General features: G+C 43.8%; 1 protein-coding gene across 1 annotated transcript; it reads right to left on the bottom strand.

The window, feature by feature from the left end:
* Positions 1–960: 960 nt before the first annotated feature.
* On the bottom strand, positions 961–16,992 carry LOC6611451 (zinc finger protein sens). Its single transcript, XM_002035957.2, has 5 exons — positions 16,508–16,992; positions 7,578–8,379; positions 6,993–7,394; positions 6,333–6,514; positions 961–1,740 (listed from the first exon to the last, which is right to left on the bottom strand). Exons 1-5 carry the CDS (start codon positions 16,965–16,967, stop codon positions 1,349–1,351), a joined length of 2,238 nt encoding a protein of 745 aa, XP_002035993.1. The 5' UTR covers positions 16,968–16,992; the 3' UTR covers positions 961–1,348.
* Between the last annotated feature and the right edge of the window lie 196 nt (positions 16,993–17,188).

The raw sequence follows: 17,188 nt of genomic DNA, 5'->3' as shown, positions 1-17,188 counted from the left end.
TTGCAATTTATATATATATTTTTTTTATTGTCAAATTCGGTAGAGACACAGCGCCAAGATGAAGATGGAAAATGTATCTGTATCTGAAGCTGGCTGAAAAATTGAGAATGTGGGGTAGGTGGTTTGATGGCTTACCCTTGTCTCGTACGTGATATTTGATAGCTGCGCCTGGACACGCTGGGGAATAGAAAACAGGTTCAAGTGGGCTTCACCCACTCATGAGTTACTCAGACGAGTTTGAATATCCTTGTTTATAATTCCCATGCACGAGCGTATGATTTTTTAATCTTTCTGCTTTCGTGTTGACGTTCAGGGTTATTGAAATGTCCTCGAAGCGATTCCCTTTTCAATTTTATTGTGAATTCGCAAAGAGGTTGGCCAACTTCCTATTGACACTTCATGCGATGTGTGCCTTTTGTATTTCAAATTAAAATAATGGTCGAAAGACCAACTATTCGGGGTATGAATACACTCTGAAAGCAATCCAATCAATAAATACTCATCTGTCACATTTGCTTAATAAATTCAATTTATTTTGAAAACATAAAAATACTTAGAATGTAGATTAATGTTTGTCTTCATAATTGTTGTTTTAATATTACATACATTAGTTTGTTGAACATTAAAATGAAAATATATATATTTATATATATTTGTTTAGCGGTTTTTACATACATACACATAATATGTATAAATAAGTTAAAAAATTTATTAATTAGACTAAATTCATTGGAATGATATAATATCAAAATAGTTTGCATAATACAGCGATTTAGTTAAAATTTCACAACTATCTAGAAGCGAAAACTTGGAACATTTTATTTTTGCCCTCGCGCGTCCAAATCTTTTATTTTCATATATTCATATATTAGGTTTCTTCCGTTTGGATTTGGTTTTATTACATTTCACAGAGTACGACACGCACAGTTCATATTGATGGAAATTCTTAACTTGATTTTGATTTTTAACTGACCTCCGCCCGGGTCACAGCAATACAAACTGACATACACAAAGGGAAAAACATGGGGACTCCTTTGCTCTGGATTACTTTGGTATGTTCGTAAGATGGCAATGTGATTAAGCTTTAATGATAACTTGAGACTGACTATAGTGCTGGCTTTAATTGGTTTCGATTTTTGTCAACTCTTTGCTATTTTTAGTTTTTGGCAACATTGGAAATAGTTCTTTAACTGGCTGGCTTAAAATTATTTAAATTGTTTTAATCTGTTCTCTTTGGAGTTCGGTTTCAAGCGGTTGAGAAAATGCCCAGCGAAGCCTTTCACTTCCGTCTATTGCACAATGGTTGCGGTTGATTTGGATTTGGATTTCGGTTTGCCCCTCCGCCCGGTTATGCCAGCAGCGATACCTTCTGGCAGTTGAGTCCCCCCATCGGAGGAGCCCCATTTGGAGCGGAGCCAACCGCACTGCCTCCCTGGCTGCCCGGTGGCCCTCCGCCCGGAACGGATCCCCCCGCCGCCGCCGCCGCCGCTGCTGCACTCAGTTCCGCAGAGGCTGCCGCTGCCGCCGCCGCCGACATGAAGTCCACCTTGCCTAGGTGGACACGCAGGTCCGTGTGCTGGGTCTCCTTGTGCCGGCGCAGGTCCACCTTCCGCTGGAAGGCCTTGTGGCAGAGCTTGCAGGAGAAGGGCTTGTAGCCGGTGTGCTTGCGGGAGTGCGTGATCAGGTTGGAGCTCTGGCTGAAGGCCTTTCCGCACACCTGGCACTTGTGTGGTTTCTCGCCTGCAAGAGTGAAAGGATGCAACACGTTAGTAGGGCTTAATCAGTCCCCAAATTGGTACGCATTCGGTTCCAGTTTAGGTGCAAAGCGCAATAATTTTATCTAAATATTTGATCTAAGCAGACAAGGGAACATGTTAAAATATGAGAACTACTACTGCCTACTCAAGGTATTCAGTGGAAACATCTTATATTGTGTCTACTTGGTAGTTCATTCAATATGTGACTACTAATCACTTTAAAGAACCTTTAAAAATAATAATCGAATTTTTATCTCTGCTTGTAAAATCCCTACTAAATCCCCTATTAAATAAACCTTACTTAGATATGAAATGAGTAGTGTACTAAGTACTATCATTAAGTCTAAAGAGTATCACCAGAGTCGAGTTGCTTCTTACTGCTTCTTTGTCTGAGTTTTCCCAACCAGTGTGCGCCATTTTAGCCATTTCTGTGATCATGGAAGCCAACCTGTTCCAATTCCTCCCCTTGGTGCACACACATCGCATCTCGAGCGTCAACCCCCAAAAAAATGCGAATCGTCGCCAGACAGAAGCATTCCCCCCAACTTGGACCCCAAGACACCATGTAAGTCATCTCTGCAGACCGCAGGCTGGAGCCACAACCCCCACCCCTCCCGATTTCCGTTCTCTACTGGGGAACAGGAGTGCTGGAGTTTTTAAATTTAAACTTTTCGGTTCATCAGTGTGATGTTCTGCGGTTGGCGCCGCATTTAAAGTCGCACTTTTTTTTTAAAGTAATTTTGTGGGGTTCTTCTTTTTTCCTTTTAAGGGCTTCCCCCAGTTTCGCGCTTTATACGCCATTTATTGCTCATTTTCGTGCTGCTGAATTTTTCATTAGAGATTTGGGTGGAAAGCTGCTTACGAAATAAACGCTTTTCCTGGAGCCGGAAATGTCATGAAAATTTCGCTGAACATAATGAAATCTCAGAAATGGCAGATGAAAACGAAGAAATATCAATTTGATTTTGAAAGCTTACAGCAGACGTCATTTAGTCGCCAGTTGGGGGAACTTATTCAGAGTGCAGATATCTATAAAATCCCATCTGTCTTCCAAAATACGAAGCTATTTTAATTAGAAATAGCATTACAATGTCGTATCTTTTTCCTTTATGTTAGTTATACAAAAACTTTGATTATATTTAGTTTCACGCTCCACGTTTTTCTACTGTAGATACGAGTAGATTTCCGTATAGTTGCCCCTTATCTATAGCCCTCTGTTGTATGGAGATAGTGGCACAGACTTGTTGGGCTACATTTTATGTACTACACCCATACACGTACACTCCCACACACAGGCACACACACACAGATATATAGTATGAGATTGGGAGGACGGCAACAAAATAACGACGACAACATGCTAACTTCAGAGGACCTGACTCTGTAGCTCCCTACCGAAAATTGGGGAAAGTGTATATAAAACAAACAGAGATATACGGGTACATAGCGGTGGAGTGAAAGAGAGGGCCAGGCGCTGAGTGAAAGAGAAGGGCTGTGAATCCGGCGAAACGAAACGGAAGACAGCTTCGTTGTATATAATGGAATTGCAGCGACGTGATTGTGAAACATTCGACCGTAGGGATGTGCTCTGATTCAACTTTCAGTTCCCGGGGCATGAGGATTTTTTTTCCTTGAGCACCAGCATGGTTAAGTGGGCGACTGGGTGGCCAAGTGGGCGACTTGGTGGCTGAACGGGGAAGGTCGAGCAACAGTAAAATTGAGCAGTCAGCCCGGAGCCGGCTCTCAGTTGGCCTCACCGAGCATGCCTGGAGCTGGATGCAGAATCCGGAGGATGCCTTCTCTGGGGGTCCGTGGCTCGGGGCACGTTCGTGCACTATCGGCACAAATAACGTCACGTAGTCGCAGAGATTATAGAGCAGCTTTTATTATTTATCACGGCCAAAACGACCCACGAGCTCTAACGAGACCCAAAAACAAAAAAAAAAGAAGAACAAAAAAGAAAAGTGGAGGAAACTGAGGAAATAGAAAAATCCCGTCGGCCGTCGGTAATTTAGAAGGAAAAGTGTGGAGGTTATACATTTCCCTTATACGAAAATTATGTATCAGTGCAATGCCTTTTTTGCTTGCTTTTTCAACGATTTTTATTGCAGCACATTGCGGAAATACTTTTAAGTCTTGGCTGCCCTCCGAATGGCTTTCCTTTTAGTCTTCTAATATTTTATGCTTAAGTTAACCCCCTTGCTGTCTAATTCAGCACGATCTCAACATATTTGGTGGCTTGGCCATTTTCGTTAAGCGGTGGGAATCAAATCACGCATACGCCATGTGGAGCGGCGGAAAAACAGAGGGAAGATTGCTTTGGCTTGATTTGGGAAATGATTTGAAAGAAAGTAACAAAGGGTTCCAGAAGGTCAAAACGTGTGTGTAATGATTTGTAGACAAAGGGAACTAGTTTTCTTGCTTATAACTATAGTAGTTAGCATTTGTAACCTTTATGAAATTAGATTTTAAATTTTACTTGCATTTTACATTTTATTGCAGTAAGCACAGAAATTCTTTAAAAGCATTCAGCTTAAATTATCGATTTTTCACCTTTTGCCCCCCAGACACACTTAAAATGAACTTTGGAATGGAAAACAAAAGTCGTGAATAAATAAAATAATCCTGAAAAGCGTTTTTCCCCTCAGTCCTTTTATAGCGCATAAATTGACGAAAACGAAAATCTGAGGCATGGAAATAAAAGCGAAACACAAAACAAAAAATGGGAAATTCGGTCGAAACACGGACTAAGCATATAAAACATTTCGCCAAAAAGTAAATACGAAAATGCAAAAAAGAAACCGAACGGAAAAAAGCGAGGAAATTGCTCCGAAAAATCACATCAGATGAAAGAAGGAAAAATCTGCTGTCTGCGATGGAAACACGCCCCGACACAGGGAAGAAAATTAAGGATAAGTCGTAAGGAAAGCAAAGCAAACGGAGCGGAACTCAGGAAAAAAAAGCACTTGGATGGAAAATCTTCTTGAAATGTTGGGGCAAACTTGGCCACATGTGCCGTTGGCTGCTGAAAGTGGAGCATTTTGGGGCCATCGCGGGGGAGTTCGAGCGGGTGGCACACGTCCTAAATCGAAGACGGCAAACGATAAAAATGTCTGGTATATTTCTCTTTCTCTTTTTGTATGTCTGCGGGGCCTTGTAGGGGTGCTGATTTCTCTTTCACTGATTTCACCAGACGCATCAGCGAGGAAAGTCTGCTTATTAGAGGTTATTATCCTTGCCATTTATAAACTGATTTCCAGCCGAATCGGAATCTCGCTTTTTATGCTTAATGATCCAGTGTGCTTATGCAATATATATAATGGAATCTTATGCGCTAATAAATGCCTGATTCTTGCAACTGAATTTAAATTTAATGGCATTGATTTACTGTGAAGATAAAGGTCAAAATGTTATACACTTTTACTACCTATTTATTTGCCTAATTCGTACTTTGGTACTTTCACTTGATTAATGCTACTATTGTCTAATAGTTTTTGAGTTTATAACTTTTCAAGCAAAAGCATTCGAACATTCAGCAGTTATATCAACGTTCTATTCTCTTCAAAGGATTGCAAGATTTACTGTGTGCTTTTAAACTAGAACAAATCACATTTGAGATTCGAAATTTTAACGTGGCCGTGGGTAACTTGCAATCGATGCTAGTGTGCGGCACTGCCCCACCCAACGGCCGTTCCCCCGCCCCCACTCCCAGTTCCAATCGCCACGTTTCACAATGGCGTTTCAGTTCCGTTCCGTTTTCGGCTTTCCGGGGGTGTGTGTGCACCTACACCACTGCACGGCTTCGATGTGTGCGCCTCGTATTTGTTATTCGTGTGAGTGCGCGCGTATAAAACAGAAAATCAAAATCTCTTGACTAAATTTTTCATTGGTCGGCTGTGATTTCTCAGCCCGCCTCTCTCTCTCACGCTGTCTCACTCGCTCTTCTGTCCCCGTGTGCGTCTATGTGTGTGTGTGTGTGTGTGTTTGAGTGCTGGCTGGAGTATCCGTGTGCTGGCCTTCCAGTATATAGATTCTTTCGGATTCAGATTCTTATCAGCACCACTCTCTCTCGCTTACTCTCTCCCCTGCGATTTCGATTTCCGGAGAGCTAACTGGGCGCTCTTTCAGCTGTCGTCTGCTCCATTTTTTTTCGACACCCTCCTTCCTCCCCACCACTTGTTTTCGCAACCAACCCCCCAGATTTTCGCTATATCTGCTTCTGCCGATGGCAACTGTAATTGCAACTGGCGACTGCGGCTTTTGGGGTGGTTCGCTCGGCGCTTTAATGGCGACGCTTCCCGTTCCCCCCGCTGAAGGCCCCACACCCATGAAATACACCACATCCAACTGCGCTTGTATTTTGTATCTTTAAAGATACGCTTGTTTTGGGGCTCGAATTTTGCATAAATAAACGGAAAAAGTCTGTGATTCGTGGTATTGTTCGATTCGAAGTAGAGGAATTGAATACGTAAGAAAACAGTAGGTATCTCTTCAATTTTTAAAGCTCCATAAAACCTTTTAAACGTGGTGAACCGTATGGGTAACCCTTCTTATATGCACAACCGAACTGCTTACCTGTGTGGATGTAGGTGTGCTTCTTCATGTCGCTCTTCTGGTGGAACCGCTTGCCGCAGTAGTTGCAGGGATAAGGCCGCGTGTCGCTGTGGATGAGCAGGTGGGTGGACAGGGTGCTGGAGCGCTTGAAGCGCTTGCCGCACTGCTTGCACTCGAACACTTTCTCCACGTTGTGCACCGCTCTGAAATGGTGAGAAGGGATGGGTTGGTTTAGGGGGATTAGTGGGGTCCCAGTAACGAGCGTTGGCCGTAATTAAGGTCCGGTAAGTCCCCAAAGGCGGAAGTGGACGTGTTTTAACTACAGCCACAAAGGCAAACATTTGGTCAGGCTGAAATCCAGCCATTTTGGCTAAATTAAGTAATGCAAAGTGTCCCAGGCAGGAAGACCACTCGTTACACTCGGAAAAATAGTTTAGCACACTTCTTTAAAGTTAATTAAATAAACGAATTTGCTATTATATAAGTACTTTTAATTTAAATAGTTTAATGGATCGTTAAAAAACCTGCAAACTATTTGATCTTATTATGTGAACAATAGAATTGAAAAAAAAAAACACACAAACCAAAAAGTCAATTAACTTATTTTTCTGAGTGTTGTTATGCAGTGGCCCCCACAGATCCCGATACCCCGCAAGCGCTGCGGTGGCATGCCACACATACCTGTGCTGGCTGAGGCTGACCTCGTGCCCGAAGGTCTTGTTGCAGAGCTCGCAGGCGTAGGGCTTCTTGCCGTGGTGCGTCCGGCGGGAGTGGACCTCGAGGCCGTGTGGCGTGGAGAACATCTTCTCGCACTTCATGCACGAGTACAGGTCGCTGAATTGGTGCAGGCCCGGCCACTTGGCGGCCATGTGATGGAAGTGGTGCAGGTGTGGCGAGTGGGGCAGGCCCAGATGCCCGCCATTGGGTGGCACGCCCACACCGACGCCAACGCCCACGCCGACGGCAGCCGCCGCAGCTGCTGCCGCCGCCGCTGCCGCCGAGGAATTGTTCTGTCCGGCGGACTGGAGCGGCACCATCAGACTGCGCAGACGGAAGAGATTTTCCTGCGAATCCGGATGGTAGCTGCGGAAACACATTTAATTGAGGCGAGTTAATTAAAATGGGTACCGAGTTGGCATGGCAATGTAGGTGGGAAATGAAGCTAATTTGGTAATGAATTTCTGCTTAAAAATGGGTTTACTTCTAGCCCTTTAGTACCAGAACTATACTTAAATGTATTATTGAGTTGAAGGATATTCCACTTACCCTGCTCCCAGGCCGGATTGCTGTTGTTGCTGTTGCTGCTGCTGCTGCTGACCTTGGTGGAAGGCGACGGCGGCGAAGAAGGGCAGGGCGGGCGAGAAGAGCGGTCGCTGGAACATGGCCGCGTCGTAGTTTGGCGGATAACCCTGGCGCATCGCCTCCAGCGGATTGAATGGCATGGCCAGACCGCTGGATGTCAGATGACCCAGTGGCGGACTGCGTGGCGTCCGTCGCTGTGGAGGCGGTTCGTCTCGCCGGAGCAGCGCAGAAACGGAGAAGAGATCCGACTTCTTGGATCCTATGCTACGACCGCCGCCATTGGCGGTGATCAGGAGCTCGGAGGCGGAGGCTGAGGCGCCGCTGGGCGAGCTGATGCGCGGACTGCCGGGCGGCGAGTCCACCTCCAGTTCCACGGACGAGCTGCTCGAGTGCGAGCGGGAGCGGGAATGGGAGCGGGAACGGGATCGCGATCTCGAGCGGGAGTGCAGAGAACGGTGCGAGTGGTTCGAATCCGCGTCCTCCATGTCGATTTGCGAGGAGCAGGGACTTCGGGATCTTGATCTGGAGCGGGATCGTGATTGACGGCGCAGCTTTTCGCTGGCGCTGATGAAGGCTGGCTTGGGGCGCTGGGCAAGGTGCGACTGTTGGTGGTGCTGCTGGTGCATCTGCTGGTTTTTGCTCAGCATCGAGATTGAGTTGTTGTTGTCCTCCAGAGGAGTCGGCGGCTTAAGGCCAACGGCCGCCGCCATCGCCGTCAGTTGTTCAGTCTTGACCAGTCTGCTTATGCTAAATGCTAGCGATGCATCTGTAATATAGAATTTAAAATCATTATAATATTTCTCTATTATATATATATATATATAAATATATATGTATAGATTGGGACAAGCCCTCTTTATTTGTCACAAGATCGCTTAGTGAAATCAGAGCAAATCGTGTGCCATATCATCAATCACTCACTGGAAAAAAAAACGGGAAAGGGAATCCACCTGTGCAGCCTCACACACCAGAGTTTCCTCGTATGTGTGCCAGTTGGCAGCGTATCGAATTTCAAATGTAATTATTTTCGTATTCAATCGCCTAATCCACCTTACATGACCATTAATTCACCCTAATCAACGTATCCTTCCCCTCTCATGAACCGCTTTCCGCATTTGACATCAGCGCGTCATCATGCGGCGTCGTCACCCCGAAATCCTTGGCCAGCGATGATGGCCACGGACACAGATACAAATCCGTGTGTGCGGATGCGGCGCCGGCGCTCAGGGTTGAACTCGGCACGCCCCTGGACAGGAGCAGCCACCTGACAAGGGTTTTGCAATCGAGTTCTCCTTTTGCCATTTAAGAAATTAGTTTTACTAGTAAGGCTATTAAAAACTTTATATTTAATTTATAGTATTTAAGCAGTTTTTTACTGAAATGTTTTTGAAATTTAGGTCAATAGAATTGTTATTTCTTGAAGCTTTAATTAATAATAAAATTTAATTTGCGACTTCAAAGGTACAGATTTTAATTAATATATATCAGTTAAAATTTCAAGAAAAATCTTTATTAAATATTCCCATCTAAATATCAGAATATATGTTGAGAAGATAGTCTCAAATCCTAAGCTGACAATACTGAGGAAATGGAAATCGTAACTTTTGCCTGGTGCACAGCACAAAATACACATCCTCGGAGTCTATCGCCTGTCGAAATGAAATAATAATAATGTGCGTTTAAATAGAACATCTGTTCGGTCCACACTCGGCTAAATGGAGCATGACAAAACAGAAAACACACAGCGGGCCGGGGAAATGGGATTCGGTCGGATTCGGAGTCGGAATGAGTATCGTTGGACTGGGAACTGGGAAATGGTAACTCCGGCGACATTCCGCGTGTGCAAATTGACGCAGGCGCAAAAGGCAGGAATTGCAGCAGGGGAGCAAAAGGGGTAATGGTACACATAGCTCACTTCAAACTCAAACTCACTCCATATGCCGTATCCGTGTATGCCGTGTGCCAGGCAAGTGAAAACCGCGACGGGCCTGAGGCGAATCGAGTGAATGAATGAATCCGCATCGCTACAAAAGAATAACAATTTGACAACATTCTAATTCGCCACGCAGATAAAAGTAACTGCCGAGGAGGTAGCGGGGGAGGTGGGTGAAAAATTGCGGGGGCGGAACTTTGATTCCGGGCCATAGTCCGGAGTCAGTGAGGCGGCAAAACGCAAAGCCAAGCAAATATAAACAAAACCCACGCACTAAACGCAGCCAGGGAAATTCGTACGTAGTACACACGCATCCATCAGATACTCAGATACAAATGGGGGGTGGCTCGGCCTGCCTCTTCGCTTCTCTGCTTTTCCTGCCAGAGTGTCAAGTGTTTTTATTGCCCTGCTGCTGCTGTTGTTGTTGCAATTCCCGCCGTTGTTATTTTTGTTCGAACTTGGGCCTTGGGATTTTGGTTTTTGCTCCTAAGTGCTTTTGAATATGGAAATGGCCCATGATTCAGTACCTGGCCAGGATTCGTTTGATCACCGCTACTATGCTTTCACTACATCGGCTAAATACTCTAACAATTATTAGTTTCTATGTAATTGCAATCTATGCCTGGCAAATTTCATACCATCCTCCCCCAAAAATCTAAATTTTAATCAATGACATTATGGCAAATGTGTCCCGGGCCAACCCTTCCCTTCTAATTATGTACGCAATCGTCCCGAGAGTCTTGCCACCAGCCAAAAACCAAATTCGAATCGAATGGCAGGGGAAAAGGGGGCGATGGCAGTTCAGGCCCATACAATAATATATATGGAAAATAAAATTGGAAGCGTTTAACGTTCGCTGCCGACTAGTGGGCCAAAAGCAACCCCAAGGACCAGTATTACAACCAGGATAAGGAGAACCAGGACAAGTGGCTCCTGGTGGCTCACGTAGAGCGACTTGTTTAAACGATAATAATGAGCTTAAGCATGTGCCCGATGTCGCTCCAGGGTGGCGATTCCGCTCGAGTCCTGGCGAGTCCTGGCGTGTCCTTCGGCTGCTGGAGGCTGGCAAAGTGGCATCAACGACCCCTCGACGGTCGGCAGCAAAGTCATAAATTTGTGCACATTAGACATAGACATAGCCCTCGTCCACCCCGAACATCCAGGACGCCCAGGACACCCGGAACACCCAACCCCCTAACACCCTATATCATGCAGCCCTTCGGCCTCTGACGTTCATCTGTTTTTATCCGCCCGGGAGCAATATTCACGCACTCCACGCACTTGTTCGCATAAAAAGGACGAAGGTAAAATAATTATTCGACACTGCATGGTAATTGAAATCATTGTTATCCTGCGCCCTGTTTACTGTCTACCCCGCCCACAAGGATGATTATTGTTTTGGGGCGATTTGCAGCCATTACAATTTGGTTTGGGTTTACGCTTTGCTGGAGGGCAGCTGGTGCTCCTACCGGAGGTGTTAATTTCTGGAATTTCATTTATAATTACTCGCGAACTGCTGAATTTTGAGGGGTGGAGGATTTTAGATTGTTATAAAAATTGTTTAGTAAACATTTTGGAAATACTTGGTTCTTTATGTTTGGCGAGAAATTCTTCGCATATAATTTTAATTAAGAAACATCATCATTTATGTAATTATATGAAGTCAGGAGTCAGCTTATGCAAATCTAGAATCCTACAATCAAAAAGTTTGATTACATTACCTAATCAGTGAGACTTTCCAAAGATGTTGACATATAGATTTCGTATTAAAATTCAGGGCATGTACCCCTAATTTGGTTTCCAAACATATTCTCATTTGGCCGTAATTTATAGCACCTCTTGTGGGCACAAAATCAGTTGGATCGGGCGCCGGAGTGGAGTCCAAGTGTTTTATATTTCGCAGGTATCGATTCGATTAAATCGAGGGCGGAGAACTGGGCAACAGTAGTCGGGGGTCTGGCCGGTCGTAATATTATAAAAACAAATTGTGCTTTCGGCAAATATGAAAGTGGAAATGTCGAAAAATAAAAACAGCACAGTATAAATAATAAAGAGCCACGGCGATATGGCCAGAAGAGGGCCATAAACTGTGAACGGTTAGATAGATTAGGCCATGATTTGGCACACACGAATGTGTGTGCATGATTTACGGATTGAGTTGAGATTTCGATTTCGACTTGGCTTGTTCGGATTTCGATTTGGATTTCCATTTGGATTTCGATTGGGATTCCGATTGGGATTTCGATTGGGATTCCGATTGGGTTTCCGATTTGGATTTGGATTGCGCACCCCAGCGATAGCATATCAGTTGGAGAGAGAGCAGAGCTCTTTAGCCCGCATAAGCTCCACTAGTTGAGTGGCATTAGATGGGGATTGCGTATCCAAACACTCAACAGTTGGCCAAATGTGTGTGTACCAGTTATCAGCCATCGGCCATCGGCCATCGGCCATCGGCTATCAGCTGTGTTTGTCCCGCTGCGTCGGCAGCGTTTCTTTGAAGCCCCTCCGCGAATGTCGCCAATTGCAATTACATTATTTATTTTTACACTGCAAATCAATCAGAGGTGTGCACCCCACATGCCTGCTACTCCCCTCCCCCGCTCAGAATGCCCAAAGCGATCGCAAACCCCTGCTCCGTATATTGCACCCTTTTCCCAGCTGCTTATCGCTGGGTAATAAATCAGGAGGCTATCTAAACTGTAGACTACAATTTTTTACCTTTTTCCTTTCGCTGATAAATTTCATTTAATTGCTTGTCCCGGACAGCCGACAATTTTCACTTTTCACCCAACAGTATTTAAGCAAAACTATTACTTAGCTTCTTAATGAAACACTACCACTAACATTTCCATATGCTTAAACTGTTTTTAAAAATAGACCGTGATCGAGTCGATTCGGTGTGATTTCTGAGTCCAAAGTACAAATGTGGGTGATATCAGTATTGCAGTCTGCGGAGCGCTTTATTGTTATAATAAGCCAGATATCTACTCTGGTAGCTTTTATGACGGTACAAATTCAGTATCGAAAATCGCAGTTCTTCATACTATCAGCGATGGGAATCGATCGGGGCACCTCTAATTTCAATATTCAAACATCGGACGTGACAAATGCCAAATGCCGAATGGGATAGGGTTGGGCTGCGTAGACACTCGGTCGTTGGGATGATAAACCGAACTGGACGGGAATCGAGGGCATAAATAACGTAGAAACAAAAAAAAAAAAATAAGTCGGACACAAATCGAGGAAGGGAACTGAACCCGGTGGTATGTACATACTTTCTTAATGTTGCACGAACTACGTCTGCGGTTGGCTCTTGTTTACTTATCGGTCGGTCGCTCGCTTATTTTATGATACTTTTACTCTTTCGATTTTACAACTGGCCACAGAGGATACTGACATGTTTAGATGTCGTTATGTATTTACCTCGGATCGTAAATCATAACACGTGTGCGGTGTGTGTGTGTGTGTGCGTAGTTGGCTATATCTCACCCTTCGAGCTGTCTATTTTGTATCTTGCAGATACTCGGCGTTGTGTGGATTTGGCGTTTCTTTATTTGGCCGATTGGCTGATTTGGTTTTTGGATATCTTTATAGATTTACAATGCCCAATTTTCGTCTACTTGTGAGAAGTTGATGTATATATGACAGGCGATGAGTTGCCATTGATTACGACGTGTGTCGTAAACATTTCATAAATATTGCTCTGATTTTCGTAGCGACAATTTGTTATTGATCAATAATGTACTTTGCGATTGAACTCGTGAGAGGAATGTGTGAAATCGAATTATGAATGCACTGAAAATGATTAGAAAAGTATATGCTATAGCGAGTTTTATTCCCCAAAACCTTAATGCTACGTCAACTTCGAATATCTTCTAGTAACTACATCTGACGTACTTATAGATCTTTTGCCTATTTTTGTAGGAAATAATACCAAATACTACTCTATTCCAGCATTTTAGCCACTTTCACAATGTTACGACCATTTAATTTATAGTTATGTTTAAAGCAATCAGTTTTCCACTGACAAACACAAGTTTTTCAATATTTCTTGCAGATAAGTCGAACTCATAGATATTGTTGGAGTTTTATTTATTCCATGTGATATGCCAATTGCCTTTTTAATTGTTCAATCGTTTGGTGTGATTGAAAACGGCTTAACAAATGTGTTATTAAATTTATATCGGCTTGCACGCGGAGTCATATATAAGAAGCGCGATAGTCGCTGCAAATAAATCAAAAATTCTAATTTATACCTATAACGTTTGGAACCGTTCTGATTTTCGGGCTGATATCACCGGAAAACTATGTTTATTTGGGGGGGTGGCGAACAATTGGTCGTCGCTGGGAATGAATCAATGCTGCTCTGAGATCTGCGTTCAAGTAATTTGAGTACTGGCTGCCATTTAACCCATGATCCCTTTGACTATTAGTCGGCTTTTAGTCTGGGTACGAGCAATTTTCATAATTTAACTTAATTCGTGACTCACAAGTGCCGGTGTCAAAGTTCTATTTTATTTCAGTCGACGCATTAGAGTCGCAGGCATCATTAATTGAGTCATACCGCGGTGGCGTATGACAAAAAATTAAGATCATCCACTCGTGGGTGGGTGGTTGGCTAATGGGAAATCGAGACGATATTTCTCACTGACCTTTCGGGGCAAGGTTGTGTCTCAATGGTTGAAAAGATAAGTGGTACACAGCAATCTACTCTATTTTATACGAGGTTAAACTACTACTTACTGACTAAAATTATGCGACTTCACTATGAAGGAGCAAGGAATTCTAAGATCAGAAACCATATTAATGTGTTATTTTCCCACATATGATATGTCTACTTTCAGGACACAATATCATCTCCTTTTAATCCATTAAATTCAAAGGCTTAAACTGCAGTGCCATACAGATTTTCACAAAGTTTACGTCCTTCAACAGGAGGGCCAATCAGTCACCAAAGAGCCCTGCGAACTTTCGCCACATCAACCAATATATTGTCCCACCAAAAACCGAGAAAATATTCCAACAAACAAAGCGAAATTCATTTTCTCTAGAGAAAGAATAAGGTTGGAAAAGCGCGGGGGGAAGGCGGGGTGCTTGTCGCGGCAAACGGAATTGAAAATTCAGTGAGCGAGTGTGTGTTCGCATGCGTGTGTGTGTGTCTGCTTTTCCGCATATCCATGTCTGTGCTGAAAGCGGTGGAGAGCTAAAAACATATCCGTTGGATACATGTAATGCCGGTAAATGAAATCCGCTTGTCGCTGCTCTGTGTGTGTGATTCTGTAACTGTATGTGTGAGTGGGGAAATATGGGAAGGAAGATAGACTGAGAGAGGGGGGATACACTTACACACACACACACGTCGGTCAGTGCTGTCAGCTTGGCTGGAAAAGTCCGAATCCACTTAAAGTTTGGAAACAGAAAACACAGCTATTTTCATGTGGGGTATCTTTAAGGTTTTAGCTAGTGAACAAGCAAAATAAAATACGTTCATACTTAAATACATTTCTTAAAGAAATTTCTTTCTTCAAGTCCTTTTAAAGACAAATTGTTTGGTTAATTACGGACAACACTGAAGCTAGTGGATCCCGTGCGAACGCTCATTCATTCATTCAATGCCCATATTTGAAATTCAACAGCAATGGCGATGACAACGGCGTCTGCACACAGATACACAAGCACACTTATGTGTGTGAGTGTATTCTGACTGGACTGGACTGAACTGTGTATCTACAAGTTTGTGCGATGGTTTGCCGTTCGCAGCCGTATCTGTATCTGTGTATCTGTGGTCCAGCTATGGATTTTTCAATCCCCGATATCCATTTTTCCGCCCCATGTCCGCACAGAAGATTTGCCCATTAAGCGTCGCGCTCACTCACACAAACGGAATAATGAATATCCCAGCCAGCTCCTGCTGCCCCCGAAAAATTTTTGCTTTCCACGCTTTCCCACCGAACTTGGGCTTTTTTCCAATTAAACCGACACCGTGCAGCCTTTGGGCTTTCACTCGGACATGGCCAGTGTGTGATATTTTAAAATCACACATTATTCAAATAAATTTTTAAAAATTCCTACATTGCCCGCTGACCGGCCTTTGGGGTATTTGTAGCCACTCGCCGCGGATTGGAGTCTCACCGTTTCTGTTTCGGTTTCTGTGTTGTTGATTTCAGTCCCCTTTGTTTTCCTTTTTTTTTAATGAATATGAAATGTGTTGGGGGTGTGATTGGGTTTATGCCAATCTGTTCGCAGGCTGCACAAAAATTTAATTTGACAAATGTTGATACTCAGAAATGAGCTGAATATCATGCACTGAATTTTTTTAACGATCTACTAACTATTGATTTAATAAGATCAAAAAGAGTAAATTCTTCCGAAATCTCTGAGAAACTTGGTCAGATTTAATTTTAGGGAAATATTTTATTTAAATATTACAATCTATATTTGATGAATATTGAACAGAACTATTGCACTCTCTAGCATTTTGAAATGCTTAGAAGACTACTTATTTTTTTTTTAATACAAACTAAAAACTTTCTAAATAAAAATATTAATATTAAGACGGAATGGTCGCTCATATATTTCTATATCAAAGGCTTTTTGTTTTATGTAAATACGAAGGAATTAACTATTAATAAAAAATTGTAAAGTGATTGTGTAACTTCTTCTAACTGCCTGGCTAAAAAACAATTGTCACACTTTTGACAGTAAATTTCAATAATTATAAATCCCCACATATCACAAAATAAGCAAACAAAATTGTAAACCTTTTGAGCCAAAATTGAGTTATTTAGAGACAACTAACTTGACACATTTTATCTAAGCTCATTTCAAAGTTTTTATGCCAATAACAAAATTTTACAGAACTCGATTCCACTTAGTGACAAGAACTAAAATCCCAATTGGTGACTGATTTTCAAAGCTTGTAGGATTGAGCATGCAAATATAGTGAGTGATTCCGGCTTACCGTCGGAGTTTCGCTTCTTGGGCAGCACCGCTTTGAAGGCGGACATGGGCGCGTACTCGTGCGGCGACGTGGAGGCCGGCGGCCTCTGTGGCTGCGGTTGATTCGGATTGGGATTGGGATTCTGTGGCGGCTGCTGCTGGTGGTGGCCCAAGGCCGCGTCCGCGGACATCTGGATGCGCTGGTGGAGCAGCTGGGTGGGCGAGGGTATCGTGGCCATGGCCGTCAGCGCGCTGAGATCGCGCACCTGCAGCGGAACGGAGGCGGCGGCGGAGGAGGAGGCGGAATTGGAGGCCGACGACGATTGCTGGCTGGTGAGGAAGGGTCCGGGAAAGTCCGACGCGATGGCTGGCTTAAAGTTGCCCAGGCTGTAGTCGAGGGGCAGGTGGTGTTGGTGGGCGGGCGGTGCGGCCGGATGCAGCAGATGCTGACCGGAAGTGGCTTGCATTTTGGCCACGTCCATAACGGATTTATCACTGATTCAATAAGTTTTTTTTTCTATATGTTTATCTTTGGATTAGCCTAGGCTTTTGTCAGCTGGCTTTGGTTCTTTTGATTTGGCACTGAAACTGTTTGGTTTTTACGCGACGGCATGCGAATGCGGTTACGGTGGCGTATACGCAACGTGGCTACCGGAAGGAAGTGTCACAGATTTAGGGCTTTAATGCTGCTGCTGCTGCTCTG

This window comes from Drosophila sechellia, chromosome 2L, assembly GCF_004382195.2.
Source record: "Drosophila sechellia strain sech25 chromosome 2L, ASM438219v1, whole genome shotgun sequence".
NCBI lineage: Eukaryota > Metazoa > Arthropoda > Insecta > Diptera > Drosophilidae > Drosophila > Drosophila sechellia.
Note: the sequence above shows the minus strand (reverse complement) of the source record. Positions and strands in the feature narration are given on the sequence as shown.